Source organism: Megalops cyprinoides, chromosome 8 (genome assembly GCF_013368585.1).
Source record: "Megalops cyprinoides isolate fMegCyp1 chromosome 8, fMegCyp1.pri, whole genome shotgun sequence".
Classification (NCBI taxonomy): Eukaryota; Metazoa; Chordata; class Actinopteri; order Elopiformes; family Megalopidae; genus Megalops; species Megalops cyprinoides.
This window is the reverse complement of record NC_050590.1, coordinates 15,146,735-15,167,315: the sequence shown is the minus strand read 5'-3', so window position 1 is coordinate 15,167,315 and position 20,581 is coordinate 15,146,735. Positions and strand designations below refer to the sequence as shown.

At 44.4% G+C, this 20,581-nt stretch overlaps 1 protein-coding gene across 1 annotated transcript in view; it reads right to left on the bottom strand.

Moving 5' to 3' along the window:
• Positions 1–18,207, bottom strand: part of LOC118782462 (RNA-binding Raly-like protein) — a 47,835-nt gene extending 29,628 nt beyond the window's left edge. Inside the window, exons 1-2 of the mRNA XM_036535831.1 lie at positions 18,039–18,207; positions 10,818–10,893 (exon numbers count right to left, since the gene is read on the bottom strand). Of these exons, the coding sequence (XP_036391724.1) occupies positions 10,818–10,893; positions 18,039–18,075 (113 nt within the window). The 5' untranslated portion in view covers positions 18,076–18,207. The remainder of the gene's footprint in view (positions 1–10,817; positions 10,894–18,038) is intronic.
• Positions 18,208–20,581: the final 2,374 nt, after the last annotated feature.

Genomic DNA, 20,581 nt, shown 5'->3' with positions numbered 1-20,581 from the left:
CAAATTGTGGCCCAGTTGTCCTAAATAGCTGGGCTTAATATAAATTCTGTTAAACAGACTGATGCCTGGAATCCTTATTAATCCCGTGCCTTGGTGTTTGGACAGTCATGATAAACTATTCAATTCAGACTTGAACAATAGACTTAAATGTGTCAGAGAAATAGGTATGACCCCATCTTAGCCACAGAAGCATTGGAGTCAACTCTTTTCCACTTCATATTGGATTACACATAGGACACTTTAAATTAAGTGTCAGTGGTGGGGTGTAACATGGTTCAGCAAAGTGCAGGAATAAGAGATGAACTAATTGGAAACTTCAAAGAAGAAAGCTTTTCATTCAGACTATTTTGCCACATTAGACAAAATTAACATGACAAGTGGCAGCAAAAATAAAGCTGAGCACTTCTTAAGTGTTCAAGGGCCATGGCTGTGCTCGCTCACCCCGCACCATGAAATCATGCTTAATAACTTCCCCTATTGGGGTGGGGGTGGGAGGGGGGGGTTGTCCACGTGTCTCAGAGGTGTCAACAATGAGGATTTAAAACAGAGGGACTCAGAACCTTTCTTCTGCCTCCTCCACAGCTGGCAGTCTCTTTTAAAGAGGAGGAGAGGAGCGCTGGGTGAACAGGGAGAGAAAAGTGTTTAGGAGGAATAATAGGCTATCAATCAGGAGGGCCTCCAGAGAGCTGGCTGGGGCTTACTGGTGATGGACAGGCCTGACATTTGCTCAGTCAACCTCACGCAGCAGTCTCTCGCCCTCGTAGGAGGATGGTTCGATTGGGAGCCAGGAGAGCTCCTCTCACCCACGGTCCTGGACTCCACAGCGATCTATACCTCCCTATATCCCCGTTTCATCCCCTCTCCCCTCTCACATGGCCCAGCTGCAGGTCCCACCAAACCCCCTCTCCCCGACTAAGATCAAAGCACACGGGTCAACAAGCTATCCATAGCCCATTCGCTCACATGCACACACATATAAGTGTATATGCCCACCTGCCCACACACACACACACACACACACACACACACACACACACACACACACACACACACAGGCACACACACGCGCACACACACACACACACACACACACACACACACACACACACACACACACACACACACACACACACACACAGTGCATGCAGCCCAAATCACCTGAGAAATCCCAGTCCAGCCCTCCCTTCACTTTTGCCTCTGACTCTTCAATGTCACGCTAATACATACAGCTCCAGCTCCAGACGGAGCCTTTTAAGAGGCTTCTCCTTGAAATATGAAAAATACCCTATGGGAAGCCATTGAGATGCAGACCGAATCCAAACATTTTTAAGTTCACATTCAAAGTCCAAACAGCAATTCTCTGAAGAATTTGGTTGGAGGGCAGAAAAGCCAGGTCGTAAGACACTCCTATTACAGAGAAAAATTAAGTACAAAACAACCAGTTGCACCAAAGTTCAAAAAGATGCTAACAACAGCAAATAATGGCCATTATAAGGAAATGAGCACGATGAGTTTGTGAGTTAATGCAGCAGAACAAAATTTACAATGATGGCTGACCCTCAACTTCGCTTTGTCTTACTGATATGTAAATGAATGCAGTGTAGAGTATGAATGTGTGTGTAAATTCTGTGTGTGTGTGTGTGTGTGTGTGTGTGTGTGTGTGTGTTTGTGTATGAGAGTGTGTGTATGTAGGCATGCATGCATGTAGACATTAGTGTGTGTTTGCATGTGTGTGTTTGTGTATGAGTGTGTGTAGGCATGCATGCATGCAGGCATTGGTGTGTGTTTGAATCTGTATGTGTGTGTGTGCGTGTGTGGGTGTGGGTGTGTGTGTGTGTGTGTGTGTGTGTGCACTTGCATTTGTTACACTGTGCATGTGCACATGTGCTCATAACCATGTATGTAACTTCAATGTGTTCTTAATTCTTCTTGAAGAGGACCCGTTTAATAAAGGCAGGTCAGGTTTTTTAAGATGACATGCTCTAAAGGGGACATCAAATGTTGTTACATGGATCATGGGGTTGCGCTAGAGGCTGAAGAGAGAGAGGAGGAGGTGAGAGTATATTTTGTGAGCTGTGCTGGGCGGGAGGGGCAGACATCTAAAGGAGCCTAGCTAAAGTTAATCACGCATTGTGTTTAAGGACACAACCTGGCTGTCAAGGAAGACATGTGGCTGGGCGCTCCTGGAAAGGTCAGCCCTCAGGCTCCACAACCTTTTCTAAAAACTCAGATCTGAATTCTAAAATTAAGGAAATGTTTGTCACGGAAAAACTCAGCGCAAGCGAGGTTTCCATTCATCAGAACCCAATTATAACAGCAAAGCGTCACCTAGCTGAGAAGCACACTGCAGTGTGCTATTCAGAGCCCTCTGCCCACCCGCTCCCTCTTGCTCTCTCTCTTTCAACGCGTCCAATGAAGGAAATGGCATTCGAGTGCTAACAGAAAGAATGAACGCACTGTGGGATTCCATTTGTTGTGGTCTGGCCAAATTAATCATCTGCAATAACACTGGAGTTTCGGGGGAATTAAACCAGCATAGTTCATATATCTACCGGGACCATTGCATTTGTGCCTTATACAGTCCTTTGGCAATGGTATAATGTTCATTTTCAGCTGTCTGCTGGTTTTGCCTTTGCTTTAGATGGATCAGTTCTACATGGTTCAGTCTCCTTTGTCTGCCTCACTGCACTGTATTCATAGTGTATCTATGTTTTGCAAAATAATATTTTGCAAATAGTTTTGAGTTTTTTAACAGTACAAACAATTGTATTTGCAAAAGGTCATTTTAATATTTGGTCTGACATGGCCAACCAGGTCCAACTTGCTGAACTACAGGAACTGGTGAGCAGTGACTTCACAACAGCTCCATGTGCGTTCTGCCCACCGAGAGGAGATTTATTTCTGAGGCTTACGGGTCTGACTACACAGTAGTGATGGGAGCTGCTGATATCCCGGACTGGCTGCTCCACAGCACAGCCCGGCCACCGGTCCACGTTGCCCTGTCACTTTCCAATAACCCAGTCTTTAAACCCATGCTCACCTCTATTACAGGAGTAGTGCTGACTTCACAGCTTTACACGACAACCCAGAGCACCTTCACATCCTGCTGAATGCTAGCGCGCTCCAGCCCACCTATTTCCCTGCTCTGGATGCCATGTTATTAACTTCTTTGAGTTCCTGCCGCTCTGCTCTGCTCACAGGTATAAATCAATCCCGTGTCCACAGCAGTAATGCCTGCATCCTCAGAGCCACCACCCACTGATGATTCATACTGAACCACAGTGGGACACTGAGAATTACGTCCCACACACGTGCTGTAGTGAGCCACCAAAGGGCAGTCAGAGTCCACAGACAAGGCCTCTCTGAAGTCCACCAAGACCCTGAGAACCATGACCCAGAGATGAGCCACTTTCAAGCACAAAAGAATCCTTAGAACCAACACCAAAAGACAATCAAGTCCAAGCTGCAAAGAAGTGCCCACAGACACATACTCGCAGGCTCCATCTGAGCTGCCTCTCTTGCTTTCTCTCTCTCTCTCTCTCTCTTTCTGAAGCCCCTGGTGGATACAGATAGAAGTGGCATCCAGATGAAAGCCAATGCAGCTCCAGTGCCAGATGCTGCCTCTGGACCTGCCCTTTCCATTGCTGACTCCCAGAGCTATTCCTTTTCATGTGAGTGGCTGAGAATTCTTTCAGACGCACTCTAATTGCCATCGTTTTTTTCAAAAAAAGAAGATAATCCTCTATAAGCTGAGGTAAGATTCCATACAAATAAATCTAATTGTAGTCAGTTCAGATCATCAGTGCAATTCAGTCCAATTTGGTCTATTTCCGGAGCTTTGCGTATAAAGTTCAAGACAAATTAAAACAGAGGACGTTATAGGAGTGGCTGGCTGGACTGCCATGTATAACGCTTGACACACAGACCACTCTTTCCCTTTCTCTGACCCCTCATGCACAGGGCTTCTGGGGCAAGCAAGTGCAGAGGCTGCATGTGCGCATGCGGCAGGCCCACACGGAGTGGCAGCGAGGCATGGATGACGGATGCACAGATCCGGGGCACCAGGGGCTGCCGGTTGGCGAGCTGCACAGTCCCTGCTGCCCGCCTGGGGCCACTGAGCCCATTTTCACCGCGCCTCTTTGATAAGTTTCCCTGTCAGATTCCCCCAACGCCACAATATTTTTGATAAGGTCCGCTGCTAGTTTTCCCAACCTCTGGCAGAAAGATCAATTTGAGATTGATTCGCAATGCCTGGGGGGAGCAAGTAGTGAGATCAATTTGAGATGGATTGTTCACGCCGGTGGCGAACGACACCCGGTGCAGCCGGCTCTCTCCCCCTTTCCTTCTCCCTTCCCTTTCCCTATCTCTCTCTCTCCTCCTCTCACTCCTTCTCTCTCCTTCAGTCTCTGTTCCAGTCTCAGAAATAAAGAAAAGGGGTAGGAATGACTCCATTAACCCAGGTTCCAGCTCCTACACAATGATAAGCTAAAGGCAAGGGAAGATAAGTGATCTGGTAAGTTATATATCGAGGGAGGAAAGAGAATATGCCTGGTCTCCCCTGCCACCAAACGCTTGGGGGACAGGACTGGTTTCATTCTTCTGTGGCCTGACCGTACTTGCCACCCATGGTGCAGTGCACCACATCAGATTATGACCTTATCTTCCAAACACAGTAACTCACAAGGCCCACAGCACCAACCTTTTCAATGTATTTCACATTAACATTGACAAAGATGAATAGCACAAAGCACAGAAAGGTTTTCAGTCTTAAGTTAAGAATCAAAAAGTAAAGAAATAACTCTGCTAAAATTGAAAAAAGTATCACCTCTGGTGTGCACTTTTTATTCTTAAAGAAATATTTTCACCCTCGGTTGGAATGGCCATTGCATTTAATCTCTGTCTTTGGAAAAGGATGGAAGGTCAGTAAAAACCTGGAGCCCACCCACCAATTTTGTCATGGCAAAACTGACTTAAATTAAAGAACTTTATCAAAGCATTCTATTTGTGGTTCAACCCAAGATTTTAAAGATGAACTTCTTTCTTCAACCTGGAGGGAGGCACTGTGAGCCCTACTGTACTGGTTTATCACCAGGGCCAGTGGGAAAGCCAAATCTACATGTCTTTATCCACCATTTGCCCAAAAAGGACCCAGAAATGCAGAGGCTTCCCACACATGTAGTACTTTCAAGGGCTTCCCGATGCTTCATAAAAAAGAAACAAGAATGAAAATTCAGAATTGTAATGGTAGCCAGTGCTGAATGATACTTCATTAAAGTAAAGGTTCACACATTACACCTTGTGGTGACATGTACCCTTAACCCCCCAGCCACCCAGCCCCTCTCCACTCCCCCTGTGGCCCTCAGAGAGTTCAGCCCTCCTAATCCGTCTGTCTGCAGGCACGTCACATCCCGAGCAGCTGCAGGACGGGACCGTGCCACACCCAGGCTTCTTGGCCACTCTGGGCCATGACAGATGGGCCTGGGCTATTATTACAGCCTCTCGGCCTGTCCTGCCTCTTGCCTCTCCCCTCAGTAATGAAAACAAATGACACTGCATTAGAGGAATGGGGTGTAAATATAGAAATACTTACCAGAAAGGCGGCATACCATAAGATGTTTAACGGTCCCGGCATGGGACGATAAAATGTCTTGACGGCCTAACGCCTGGGCTCTTCATCACAGACACCTTGGCCCATACACCTGACAGACAGAGAGGAGGTGGGGCTGCCCCTCAGCAGGCTTTATTCACAGTAAAAGCGCATGTCAGTCAGCCGATGTCCCTGCACCCAGCCGCCCTTGGAGAAGCCAGCTCTCCCGGGCTGTCAGCGGGGGAGGCAGCTGCACTCAGTCATCTCTTCCAGCTGTGTCTCAGCCACCACATCCAAAAGCCAACATCTGAGCCTCAAGCGAGGCACACCATCGGGGGCAGTGGACATGTTTGAACATCACAGTCCAGAACACCCTGAATTTTCACCTCTATTTTGAGAGCTTCCCTGTGGATTTCCACTGATGAGTATCCCCAGACACAGCTACTAAAACAGCTGTCTCACTGAGCATCTACAATATTTATATAAAATATGTAAATTATACATACTTATATATACATGTACTTATATACTTACATATATATTTACTTATATATACACACTTAATTGCATCAACAGTGAACATGTGAAAAGAAATCATCATTAAATCATATTTGTAATCACGATGCAGAAGATATGCAATCTTCTGATGTAAATGCAATGCATTTTGTCTGAATCACTGGTATTTTTATGTTAATATCATATTCTGAAAGAATATGATACACAAGGTAGTTGATATATGCCAAAATGCCTACTCTACTAAATACATACTCAATATGTCAATCATTTGTTTGTAACAAAAAGATCTGTATTCCATATATAAGTTTCTTCCAGAGCATCTACAGACAATAAACTTTCATAAATTTACATTTAGGGAGATGTTTCTTCACATCTGACAAACTGTTCTTTGTGCATCTAGAGCCCCCCTGATCTCTCAGTCCTATAAAGTGTCTCTGGGGTACATCAGCAGCACAGAGCATCTGGGTCCCTGATTAAAACATACGCTTGTGTGACTGTTTGTTGGACCATGGTGAAAGATGTGGCATCTGGTCCACACGCGCTTTGCTTTAAAAAAACAGCTGGAGCATTCAAACCCTGTGAACCCTGTGATTGCGCGAGGCCACAGTGGTCTGTTTTTGTTGATCAAAGCAGTGTCTCTTTTCCTCTGCATTAAGCACTTGTTTATGGCTTCTCGTGGTCTTTCAGGATCTGAGTCAAACATAGAAGCAGCAGATCAATGAGAGGGGGGTGACTTGTGTTTTCTGCATTATCTGGAAGCTGAGATTGTGTGTGTGTGAGATTGGAGGAGGGGCCAGGGCCCTGCCCCTTAAATTCCCTGTTGCTCCCACATAAATCAGGACAGATCCCACCACTTGGACTTATGATGGCACTCAGTAATCCCTGGCAGGGACAGCCAGCCTGGGTCTTTGGAGAACATCCAGCATATGCGCACTTTGCCATTGTCACCTCTTGGGTCACGACAGCTGAGCCACCTTGATTACAGTCCAGAAGCATTTGCACCGACATTCCTCTCTGACAGCTTTCTGCTGCACAGTAAACAGCGCCATTGCTAGCTGTAGGTATAGGTTAGATACAGTAAAGCAAGCCTGAGGCACTGGTCTAGGAAAGACACTAGTTCTACACTGAAAAGATGAGAGTGCTGTTGGAGTTACTCTAGCAAATTTCAAAAAAGACTGATTATCATATTCCTGAAAAATAACCAAACTACAGCTTTTCTGTCAAAATCGGACTCTGATCAGTGCAGTCTTTGCTCCCCACAGCAGGAGAGACACCCTCATATCTCAAGGTCAGAGCATCTTTCAAGCTCCAGGTACAGAGGAAGCAAAGGGGGTGAGGACAAGAGTGGAGGGGAGAGAGAGGAATGGCAATGAAAGGAGGGGAAAGGAAAAGGAGGTGATAACAGAAAATGGAATGACTGGGCAAGACAGAAGAGAGGAGAATAGAAGAGGGGAGAGAATATGAGACAATCCCCTTGGATCTGGAGAACTAATGCAGGAAAGCCACTATGGTCAAGTGACCACAATATGGTTATGTCTGAGATATGATGGCAAATCAAAGCAACCTCCTCTAACACTAGGGTTTTCAATCTAAAGCAGGTACATTGTTATAAGATGAGAGAGTTTACAAAGTACAGACTGGGGACAGGTTTAATAGAGTGGAACCACGAAGGAGAAATTGTGAAAATTTAAAGAAGCTGAATAAAAAGTATGCACAATAGATGAATAAATCATTATGTGACGGTTTAAGATTGCCGTAGTAACTTAAAAGTGACAAAGTAACTTAACTAAAAACATGAAGAGTACAATTCTAAATGCTTTCTCAAAAATTGCTGAAGGAAAAATAAAGCCTGAAAGCCTTTGTCAAAAGATACATGAGTGAAGTGTTTACAAATATTCAAATGCTAAATGATGGTACTCAGATAAGATAAGATAAGATAACATGAAAGATGCCATTAAAAATCATGAAAACATACATTTAAAAATAATTCAGTAGGCCCTAGTAGGTTATTCCCATAGGTTCTTAAATAAATTTGGTGAGATAATCTACAAACCAGGAATAACAATATTTATGTAATCTGTAAAATTTGTGAACTTTCTGAAGACTGAAAACAAGGTAACACCACTACCAGTGAATTAGAAAGAGGTTTGCACCGGAAACTACAAGCCTCCTTAAAATTCATCTTGTGCACAATATTGGGATATATTATTAGGGATATTTTACAGGATTTTTTGGATAAAAATGACATCATAAGGGATATGCAGTGCAATTATTGCAGAGGGAGGTCAGGTTTCACTCATCTTCTGGATTTTTTCTTTTTTTCAATTTACAAAACCTTTTGGCTCCAAATGAGGTTTTGTCATTATATATTTATGTTTCAAAAAAGTCTTTGATAATAAAATCAGTGGGAATCAAGGGAGTTACTGCCACTTTGATTCAAAACTGGCTTCAGCATTCCAACTGAAGTGTGAGACAGATCACATCTGAGCAAGGTGTTTTAGGAAGTTGAAGGAAGTCCCCCAGGGATCAGTATTTGGATTTTTCCTTTTACTCATACATCAATGACCTTCTTAAAGACATTAGTGGAGTAGTGATAATAGCTAAATTTACTAATGATACAAAACTTTGAGGTGAAGCAAATCATTTTGAAGTGACAAAAATAATGCCTAAAGATTTAGATAAGATTTATAAATGAGCAAATATCAGGAAAACTAAATTTATCATTAACAAATGCAAACCCAGAATATTGACAATACAAAATACAAGGCATGAATACTTTATTTAAGAGTACAAAGCTAGTTTAGTAGATTTAGCTCTGTCAGGAGTTAGATACTGTGATAAAACCCCTTAAAAGGCCAATGGGATGCCAGGGTATATGGGCAACAATACTGAATATAAATTGAAGTATGTCATCATAAAAATATATAATTGGACAACAGTTAAACAGCATTGAGAATACTGTGCTCAGTTTCAGCCACCACACTATTAAAATATATACCAGCTGTAAAAAAGTACAGAGAAGGGCAACAAAACTGATCTGAGGGGTTAAACCCATGACCTACAAATAGACAGTTAATGTGCTCAATCTCTTTGATCTCTGTGAAAGGGGGTCCAGGGGGACAGAAGTATTTAAATTTAAAAGACATTAATAAGGCTGTTGCATGGAAGCTATTTCAGGTTGAATTTTGTCAACAACCCCTAAAGGCAGTTCCTGAAATTACCTCAAAGTAAATTTCACACTGACATTAGCATTTCTTCATAAAGCTACTAATGCACAGAATTGTTTGCCAAGGATCACTGAAGAACAGACCTGAGCGATTGTTTCGCTTTGTTTGCACTGTATGTTTAATTTACAATTCTCTTTTATTTATTCTTCTTGCAGTTTATGGTTGTCTTACAGATGTTTTAAATTAGTTTGCCTTTTTTATCTATCCACTATTGCTTTATGAGTTACTGCTGTTGTTTTAATTGTTTTTAATGTACGATAAATAAAATGTATTGCTGTTCATTTAAATGTAGTCAAAATGACAAGCCAAGATGGGCTGAATGGCCTGTTCTCATCAGTGCAATGTTCTTAAGAGAGGAGGAGAGGAGAAATCATAACTCATTTGCAGGCAGACTGTGTTTTCCTCCAGTGTGACCCTGTATAGCATGTCAGTCAAGGGTCTCACCGGGAAAAGAGCACAATCTTCCCCACGCACATGATTTATTTCTGTGCAGCTTCAACTCACTGTATTTAAGTGACACAGTAGCTGGGTACCAGGGATGCACCCATAGAGCCCCAGCAGCAAAATAGAGGTCAAGAGGAATTCAGCTGCAATTAATTAAAGTGGGAATTCACTGCATGCAGGTGTACTATGGAGTCAGATCAGTAGTGCCACAGGCATGAATATGAGCACATGTGCCCTCTTTGTTCAGGCGTCTTCCCTGTGTTTTTGTAGTCCCTGTTTGAATGGGAGGTGTTTGGGGAGATGTGCGATTGTCTTGTAGATGGGAGTGGTACTGTGCCAGACAGAGACAGCATGAGAGGAGCCACCATGGGCTCAGGAAACTATAATTAGAGTTGACTCCCCCAGTGCTCACCCAGAGCTCTGACATTCTTCACATGCTAAATGGCTACTGAGCTATGTCACAACTGACCCTTAGCTGGAGCATTACCTCAGTGTCTCACACACGTGCATAGACAAACACACACACGCGCGTGCACGCACACACACACACACACACACACACACACACACCAGGTTGGGGTGTCACCAGTCATGATGCTGTTGGATACTGTTGTCTGTAAACCTTTTTTACATCTGCGTACTGAGCCATTGGGCAAATGATTCAGTTCTACAGGTACAAACAGATTCCACCACTTCCTAAATAGTCAGAAGAAAGGATCTAGAAGACCAGGCTCAACTGCAAAAACACTGGAACCAGGACTGGCACCTGCAATTTTTTAAACTCAAAATCTGTAATAGAGTTTAGCAAGAATGCCAAGATGGAGTCTGAGAAATTGAGGATTCTGAGCAAGATGAATCTTTGTGGGGATCTTGGGGAAACAACAGCAGCATGTGTAATGTTGGAAAAATCAGTATAAACCATTTGATTTCAGTTTTGTGGAGCCGAAAATAAGGATCATAGAACGATGTGGAGCAGAACAAGCAGCGGTTGTGCATGTTGTACTACTCTGTGCGTGGGTGAAAACTAGAGGGCCTGGACTCACCCGTACATTGCACTGCTTGGCCTCTTGGGTCCTGCCTTGGGGCGGCTCGATTTCAGCTCTCCAGTCATGCTTATGTCTGCAACAGAACAAACTGCACTCAGGCAAGAACAACACAGTCAAGTATCTGGTTCAGTGCAGGATGCAATCCTTTAGCTGAAAAGTATCAGTTTGTATTGTGATTTGCCAATGTCCCTCATGCCAATTCATTCAGTCATCTTAAACTCATTAGCAAAGTTCTTGTCTTGAAACAATTCTCAGATGAATCAAAATTGCCAGGGCAATTTCCTGCCTTTGTTCCGCACAGCAATACAACACACTGTACCCTCCCAACAGAGTACAAACAGAAGCCAGTCACAACTAATTAAAACATTTCATCACATGTTCAAGTTTAAAATAATATTCATTAAAGAAAGAATCCTCCGTATTTTGATTTTGCAAAAATGATTATCTTGATCACTGGTATATACTAAATGGCTTACACATTTTTGAGGGGAGTATACAAAGGACATTTCTTTCAATACAAGCCGCAGAGATCCTTGCATACAGAGATGGGAGAGAGGGCTGGTCAGTGACCAGACTGGCACCGTTGATAGACTGTGCTGTGCATGACTAGGACAGTGCACCTCTGAGCATGAGAAGTGGTGCATCAGTATGAGGGGACATCTGGGGCCACACCACCCAGCTCCGCTCTGACAGTGCAGGCTGACAGTGGTGCACTGCCGGCTGACAGAGGCCGGCCCCCCAGCAGCCGAGGTCACCCGTCTCCCCCCTCCCCCCTCCACCCTGCGCCATGGACCCCGACCAGGCTGGTGGAGATGGACAGGCGGGCACTGCACGTAGCCAGAGAAAGCCTGACCCTTTTGACAGCCTTGGAATCACACATTGAGACAGCAGGGCCAGATAAATGAAGTGCTTTACAGTCTAATTGCCCTCCATCTGCCACTGTGAAATTAATTGCTTCTCATTCCCATGTTCAATTCTGCTCAAGACCTGAAAAGCCCAATTTCCATCAACACCCCCCAAGCCTGCACCTGTACCTCCCTTCTCTAACCAAATACCTTAACCAGAACTCTCTCTCTCTCTCTCTTGCATACGCACACACACACCTGCCCGTCACAGTGAGTCACTGAGGACTAACTGCCCTCGGCACAGCTGTGACCCTAATGGACCTCATCTGAATTCTGCCTCCAGTCCCACCTGACAGGCTCTGTATCTCTTCATATTACATACCTTTCTGGCTCTAATTAATGGCAAAGTTTAACAAAAAACCAAGAGCAGTCCAATGGGTGAAACAATAACACCATGACAGTGGCATGCATGGAACCAAACCAGCATGAGTGCTCATCAACAGGGAGGTGCTTTTCGAGACAGCAAGAGACACAAAGTATAATAGGGTAATAGGGACATTATTTTCCTCCTCTCCAAAACAAATGACCAGGCTGCCTCTCTCTGCTGTCACTCAGGATTAGCTACGTTTCAGTAATCCCTTTCCCCTCATTCCTGGTGCCCTGACCATTTATTTGTCGATACTGAGTGTCTTCACGGACCCTCTGATCTAATGGGAGAAACCAGTGTAAGAAATTACAGCATTCTGCTCCATAGTGTGTATTCCACCAGGCATGAGCTAATTTGAATAGCTGCGGCATCCCAAACAGGATGGCCCACACCTCTGCCAACACCTTAACAATTTGGTCAAGCGAGGTGGCAAACAATTATAGAATGGGACCAGGAGTGTGCAATCAAGAACTATCTCAGACAAAGGGTTATCCAGGCATATTCAAACAATCCTATCCTGGCTTACTCAAAACCGATGCTGTGACTTCATTATCATACAGGTGACAGGTTCTGTTCACTCACATCAAGAGCATAACCTAGAAAAACATGTCATTCCGACTTCATTATCATACAGGCTACAAGTCCGGTTCATTTACATTAAGACCTAAACTGTATATATGGGAATTAGTCTGAACATTCGGGGTACACTCCGGCACCGCTGAACCCGAAGTCTGTGTTTTTCACATGCTTCAATACTGTTTTTCTACTGAATTAAAGACTTTCATTGCAACACAATTTCTTCATCTCCATCCTTTTTTTCTGATACCAGACTGCCCCCCTCCTCAGTGGCCTCTCATGCTTCAACCAGTTTTCCTCACCCCTGACCAACCGCCCCCCCCCCCACCCCCCCGGGCTCTCCCACAAAGCGCTTCCTGTGCATCATAATGACTGTGCTCGGCGGGGAGAGGGAGAGGTAATTATGATGCTCGGTCGCTAGTCACCTGAGCAGCCACCGAGGGAAGAGGTGGCGGACAGAAACCAAGAACCAGGTTTCTTTGCAAAAATTGCGAGCGAACGTGGCTGCAGATGCACCCACTCCCCGCAGCAGGAAAGGGATGCGGCCGTTCCTGCCTTCTCCCAACCTCCAAGGATTTATTGATTCCTCGGGAAACGTGAGGTGACAGGCGGATTGATCTGTCGAAGCCTTGTCACACAGAGGAAAACTCTATCAGCTGTGGTTCTCCTGTGAAACCTGAGGGGAAAAAGATGCCTTTCTGGAATACCTCTGGGTGGATGTGAGCCGATTGTGCTCTCAGCCAGTGAAATCAATACTGGCTGCTGGTGTTAACACTGAGCCACCCCAGACCACAGCACCACGCAGACGTATGGGGTCTCGGGGATGATAATGTAAGTGTTTGACATTCGCACATCTGCACAGAGCTCTCCAGGCTGACACATCTGTGCAGCCGTGTTGCTGGAACCTGTTTACAGTGACAGGGATATTGTCCTCCTGGCACATAAATCAGATCAAAGCCCCTCTAATAGGTTGCTAATGGAACTTCCCCTCTTTACTTCTCCTTTAACCCCCATCTTAACAGCCCTGTGTGCAGACAAGCACGCTAATCTCACAGGCAGCTCCCAGTTCATTCACTCATTGTGGGCGCACATGGGCAAGGCCGTAGGGGAAGGCATTTCATGTGTCATTTTTACTAATCCCCCTCCCTCATTCAGGGGGAAAATCATAGCTATTATAAAGAAAATGCGTGCTCCGAACATTTTTTCTTAAATAAAGAAAGCAGTGCGCACACTGAATTCAAATTACTGTAGGTTAGCCACAGAACAATAGAACTGCAAGCTTGACTGGCTGTGAGGCTGGGGGAATATGTTAAATTTGTTGAGCTAATCTACTACACTATAAAGCCATTACAGAAAACGGCTGCAGGACCCCGCAATCCTACAACTGAAGTTGGAGCCTGTGGGAAGCAATTTCTGATGTTTGGTAAACACGATACGATACAATACAATTAGCATTTACACTGTGATCTCCATGCGAAAACACTCCAGGGTGCTTCAATACGATAAACTATTTCAAATAAGGAAAAAGCCATTGGCTTTTAGTACACATGGGGAGGGAACTGCAATGGTGCTACGCTTGGTGCTGTGCTTTATAATGAAGGTCCTGTTCACCATTTTGACTTTTTCAACAAGTTTTCAATGTCATTTTACGTAATGTTGTTAATAAGCAGTCCATTAACACCTTGGCTGAAAGACTGTAAATGTGAAGGTTCCACCTGTGACTATGAATATCTTTAATACACTTGAGCTGTGAAGGCACTGAACCGTGAAACAAAATGCAGGGCAGTTTCAACTTAATGCGCAGGGGGTGATGAAAGCAGTCTGTGTGCGACGCAGAGGTAGGGGCGGCTCAGCTGCCACTTTTCCGCACTTCACTCACTTTCATGCACCTGTTGGCTCACCTGCTTCCTTCCTTCCAGTGTATCAAGTGCCATGGCCTTTTATATGGAAAATGGTAGAATGGCACACACACATACACAGATATTCTCCACCCTCCCACAATCCCTACACAATCAGCACCTGTCTGGCTGAGGGCTGAGGAGACGTTCTCACACCAGGGGCCAGGGGACAGTCATTTCAGCTGTAAAACAACCAAATGAGATGAACCAGGGCCCTGAGCATATTAGCCACTCTAGCGCTGGGACAGGCACGCATCCCAATTAGCAGGGTGGGGAAGTCAGACAAGTGACCCAACTCCACCATGTTGTTAATATAACAAAGCACAACTCAAACCTGCGTACACAATAATGTTTAAGAGTATCAGGTTGAATAAGGCTGGCAGCTGACATTAGTCTTTCAAGACTGTTACTGCTCTCTCACGTCACGTTAACAAGACCCAAGGGTGTCCGTGTTTTCTCCCCGCTGCTTGTTTATCCTACTGCCTGGCTGTGACCTGGCATTTCAAACAGTGGTGGGCTGGATAAGATTAACGGATGTGGATTCTCTTACCAGCGCTAAAAGAGCTGCATCAAATGGCTGGAGTTCCAGTTTTCCCAAAATGTATGACATTACACCCATAATCTCCAGAGCCCAGCCCCAGCGCTGGTGCAGAGAACAAAGGCACACAGTGCCATCTGCACCTAGCAATATTCAAAGGATTAAAGTATAAATCTCTCTGCACTGCACTGTAAATGTGCCTCTACTACAGCCACCTTTGTGCCACTGCAAGAGGCAAGCGAATTTGACATTTCTTTCTTTTTTTGGAGCCAGGGAATTTAAACCTTTGAAATGTACATATTCCTCATTCAAAGGTAGTACAAGGTGAAGTCATTTTAATGTAAAATAGAGAAAGGGGGGGGGGGGGGGGGGGGTCACAAACCACTAGAATGTCGAACAGGCTGGTAATTTTGCACATTCTAAAATCGGATGAATTGTGGAGTTCCTGCTTAGTGGTGGGGGAGACCATCACAGCGTGGGGCATTGTGTGTTTTTGGCAGAGCTACACTGTAAACAGCAGCCACACATCAAAACAAGTCTGGCACCCAACTGCGGTGACAGGGGGAGAGGCATTGTTTATCAAGTATGGCTTAAAAGCACACTGTAATTGAAATGTTTGTTGTCCATTTAGTGCGGAGCTTTATGAATACCTACCATCTGTTTGCCGGTCGGTTGCTTTTAATTTGCCAGCCTCAGAGATCAATATTGTTGTCAGGTCACAAGCATGCTCAGAGTTTGCTTGCAGGATAATTATGCATCATTGGCTGGGTAATTGCAGCCATTTACCTCAAACTGCCTTGTAATACCTAGGTGACTAACACATTATGGTGAGGAGGGGAGGGGAGAGGGGAGTTCAGGGCTACAATTATATTTTCTTAAACAATTACATTATTGTAGTAACATTGATCAGCTAGGAACTTGCACACAGCTGCCTAAATCACCTCTTGGCCAGATCTCCCATTACACTCTGACTGGGTAGCTGCATATAATTTACTGCCACTCCACATTGCTTGGATTGCCTATATTTGTGATCTTCAGTTGAATTCACTCCTATAGATGAATGTACTTATGCGATTCCTCTGACCACACTCCTATGTCACCCTGAGACAGGAAGCATAGGGTTCTCATTCAGCCACTGAGGAATGACCTGTTCTGTTGAATGTTTGCTGCAAACATGTGTGACATACCCTCAGAGTTATGGCTGCTTCATTGGCGGTATGGATCGTCTGAGAGAGGCAGCAGAGTCGTGCTCACAGAGTGGTGAACAAACAGTAGATCATCACTCACCGCTGTTCATAAGGGAACTTCGCGGCACTTATAGACTGCAGAGGTCCTACAAGGGGCCGTTTCAGTGTGAACGCACTTTGATTTCCTCACCTGATGCAGGCTGACAGACTTGTCGATCACAGCAGTGCATCAAATGAGCTCAAGACCAGACCGGGGGATTACCTCTGCCACTCACTTCCAATTCCAACCCTGACTCAAAGACCCAGTGAAAACTGCTCTACTGTCTTACAAGCACTGCACAGTTCAGTGGGGCTACAGCAGCCTGGAGACTGAGCAAGGAAGATCCGGCAACCGTTAACAACGCTGAGGGTACCTGAATTCACAGGCCAACAAAAAAAGGACTGCAAAGGTGAGGAACTCATTCCATTAAACCTGCTGAGACACCAGTACTTCAACACCATTGTTTCTCCACCCACATATAGCACTTGTTTGTGTTTCAGTACAAGTCCTCAAGCTACAGTCTTAAAAAGGCTCACAACTTTGTGAAAAAAACTACATATAATTCCATATTATCATTATACACATAAATTCAAAAGATCCAGCACTTAAAATCTGACAGCGAACACAAGTTGAGGGGTACATGAACACTACAAGTGACAGCAATATGCTATAAATTAGAAAATAAAACAATTTCTGTGCTATACAGTGGCACAGACAACAACAAATCAGTGTAATAGTGGCAGTTTCCATTTTTCAGTTTCCATTAATTAATTAATACGAACTGAACCTTTGGACTATGTCATGTTCGTGTTAGGATAGACTACAAGGATGACCCTCCCATTACACACAGATAGTCCCACTGTCTCAATTCTCTCTCCTTCCTTTACAATGGGTCATAACTTTCCTTCATCTGAGTTCATTGAGGCACATCGTATCAAAAGCAGCTCTTCAGATAGCCGAGGCTATCTGAAGATATGCATGCATGGCGATAGAGCAGGACAAAAACAGAAGGAGAGACACATTATACTGTACAACTTGTTCAGCCATGTGTGTCCACTCCCTCATAGTGTCTAATAATGTCAGTTTCTTCCACATACTGTCCCCTTATAGGGTCTCCAGCTGCACAGACAGTGTGTGCTGATTGCCCAGTATATATGAAACCTCAGCTGGCCAGCAGGGTCAGTTCAAGCCCCTCGGTCCTGGATGCTGCCTCCTCCCCTCTTGATAGATTCACCAGAGAGGACCAGCCTCACATCCTGTTCTTGCCCCGGTGAGTGGCAGCTGCAGAGTTTCTCAGGCCCCAGCTTCAGCATCCGATCAATTCTCACCACTCCAGGAACTGTCATGGACTTAACTAGCTGGTTCGGCTCCCACCTCCCGCTTCACTCACACAAACAAACACACGCAGACACACACGCACTTCCTCCTCTCCGGTGACTCGGCTGACTGGCTGACTGGCTGCCTGCCCTCAGTGAGTGTGTGCTCCACAGCTGCTGGTGGGAGTAAACACCAGAGTTGTTGTCACCCCTGCTCATGATCCTGCTGACCCTGTCTCCGTCCCCGAGCAACTGCTGGCCAGTCACTCATGCGAGCTGTGGACGCCTGCTGCTGCCGTGCTGTTTGGACCCACAAAGACAATGACAGCGCGAAGAAGGGGAGAGGGAGGGAGAGAAAGAGAGAGAGGGAGAGACTCCCCGGAATACTCACGTCTCGGGCTGCGATGCTCACTCTTAAACAGGGTCATAGCAGGGACAGGAAGCAAAGGAGGTGGTGGGCGACAGCGGACTAGAAGCAGGAGATGGCTAGAGTCTTTCCCTCTTTTCTCAATTTCTCCCTCGGTTTTCCTCTGTCTCAGTGCAACCACTCTGAAAGCTGTCTGCTCTGTTACTACTGAATCAATGACAGTGCTCCCAGAACTGTACCGGCAGGCCGTACCATCTCTAGAACTGCTGCAAGAGAAGGGGGGAACCGGGCTGGCCCATTGTATGAGAAGCTGGCAGGGGGAAGAGAGGGGGAGGAGGCTGAGGGAAGTGAACTGTGCAGCTGGTTTTGCTTGAGAGCTGCCTGCCTCAGTGAGTCTCACAGCTAAGGAATTCAGCCCAGAGATATGTCAGCGGCTGCAGAGAACTGAGGAAATTCTACCCAGGTCATGCTGAGGTGTGGTGCGTAGAGCCAGAGCAGAGGAGAAGTTCACCTTCAAATTATGACATTCATTTAACAACAGAGAAGGGCCCTTTGCACAATCAGGCAAAAATGAAAGCACATGTAAATTTAAAAGAATTTCTTCCCTATGCCTGAGCATAACAAATCATTTCATGAAAATGAATGGTGAATCACTTTCTTCATCTCATGAAGTAATGACCGAGTCTTTTTATTTTACATATACGTTGCAATATTAAAAGAGGCCAACAAAATGAGCACAGTAGAACAAATGCACCAGCCTACAGCGTCCCTTTGAAGCTTAATGGTTGAGACAAACACATCAACCTTAATCTATGAGAAGCTTATAAGCCAGCACAGAGAGAAAATAAGCCTCCCTTTTGTTGAGAGAGAGACATTAATTAAGGCTTATCTTAGCCAGAGAAGCATTTCACAGAGGTACTAATGAAAACAGGAGAGGAGAAGAGCCTTCATCCAGCCGACCGCTACAGTGCTCAATCAATCTCTCATCCCTGCACTTTCCTTAAATCAAAGCCCCTAAAATCTTTTGTAACCACCAGGAAATTGGAAAAGCATTGTGTGACATGAGTTGATCACATGACCCACTCTACAGTATTGATACAAAGAAGGGAATGTTATGAATATGGAAGAAGTGACCACACACAAACACAGATCTCTCATTCCTGAGTAATTAAATGGGAAGATAAAAAGATTACTGGCAGGTACAGAGGACCTCACTCAAGTTAACCAAGGTTAATTAACTACACATTCACAAAGGGAATGAAAAACATCTATACAAGCCAATACTGAAGAGAGGGAGCACAAGAAAGATATGCACCCAAAAACTGTAAAAAGTGTGATGCTCAACATGCCACATATCATCTACTACACTGATAATAATAAAATGTAATGTCCATAAATTATGCTTTCAGTCTTCAAAAAAGGTACTTACATGTACAAAAATGTTATGGTACCCATATGAACAAAAAAGGGTCTCCCATTAATTCTCCAATTATTGACATCAACAATTGCGCTAACAATTTGGCTCACATGACCAGCTGAACAAGCAGAATTACAACAAAGCATTGTGACCCAGCATTTCCCAAATTCTTCTGTGTAACTTGGTCTTGTTGTTTTTTCCCCTTACAGTCTGAAGAGAATGTGGTCTTTACAACTTGATACTACAACACTTGTCAATTGTGGTGACTTCAGTAAGTGTAATGTTGTTTTGAATATATAGACTTGGTACTCTTTTCTGTTCACTTGCTAGTGGTATGTTGTCTAGAAGCCTAGATGGCTAAATAGCTACCTAGTGGCATTAATGAAACATGGCTATGTGTAAAATGTCAAATTCAAGAAGCATTTTTCTAGCTGTCTTAATGTAAGTAAAGAAGCTAGCTTGCAAAGTAACTATAGGAGCATTGATATTAGTAGCTAAACACCTAGTAAGAGATTAGCAACACAGAATCAATTTGTAAAATGGGGTCAAGAAGGAGCACATTAGAACCCAGTATGTATGTAATAATTTCTTCAGCACCACAGTTGAGGAGCCTTAAAATAGAGTCTATTTCGTGTAATAAACACATCGATGTATGACTGTTATTGAGGCTCACTCTTTTCCCTAATTGGAGGATTTCTGCTCCGTTTGTTAACCACCCAGCTGGGGGTTCAGTGTGTGGAGAGTGAAACTGCTCAGTGTTCTCTTCCCTCACTTTTCAACCTCTCTGGAGCATTCAGAGGACAATCCACAGAGAGCAGTGTTGTTAAACCAAAAGAAAAATCAATGAGGTGAGAATTATTAATAAGTCTCATCCTATACTTTGAAACAGCCATCATTGTAATTTGCTCATTCCAATTACCCCAGGCATTTGGAAATTACACTCTAATAATACAGCACACTGACAAAACCCCTTAATCTTCAGGCAAGCAGGCCAGATCACATCATGCTTTAACTTAAAAAAAAAGATTTTTCCTCTTCAAGACCTGTTTCCTCTAAAGACATTTTCCCTAAAAGAATTAAGAAAAAAATTCTATAACAAGAGCCATGTTTTTCAGGGGGGTTATGAAAGGTTATGTTATGAAAGGTGATC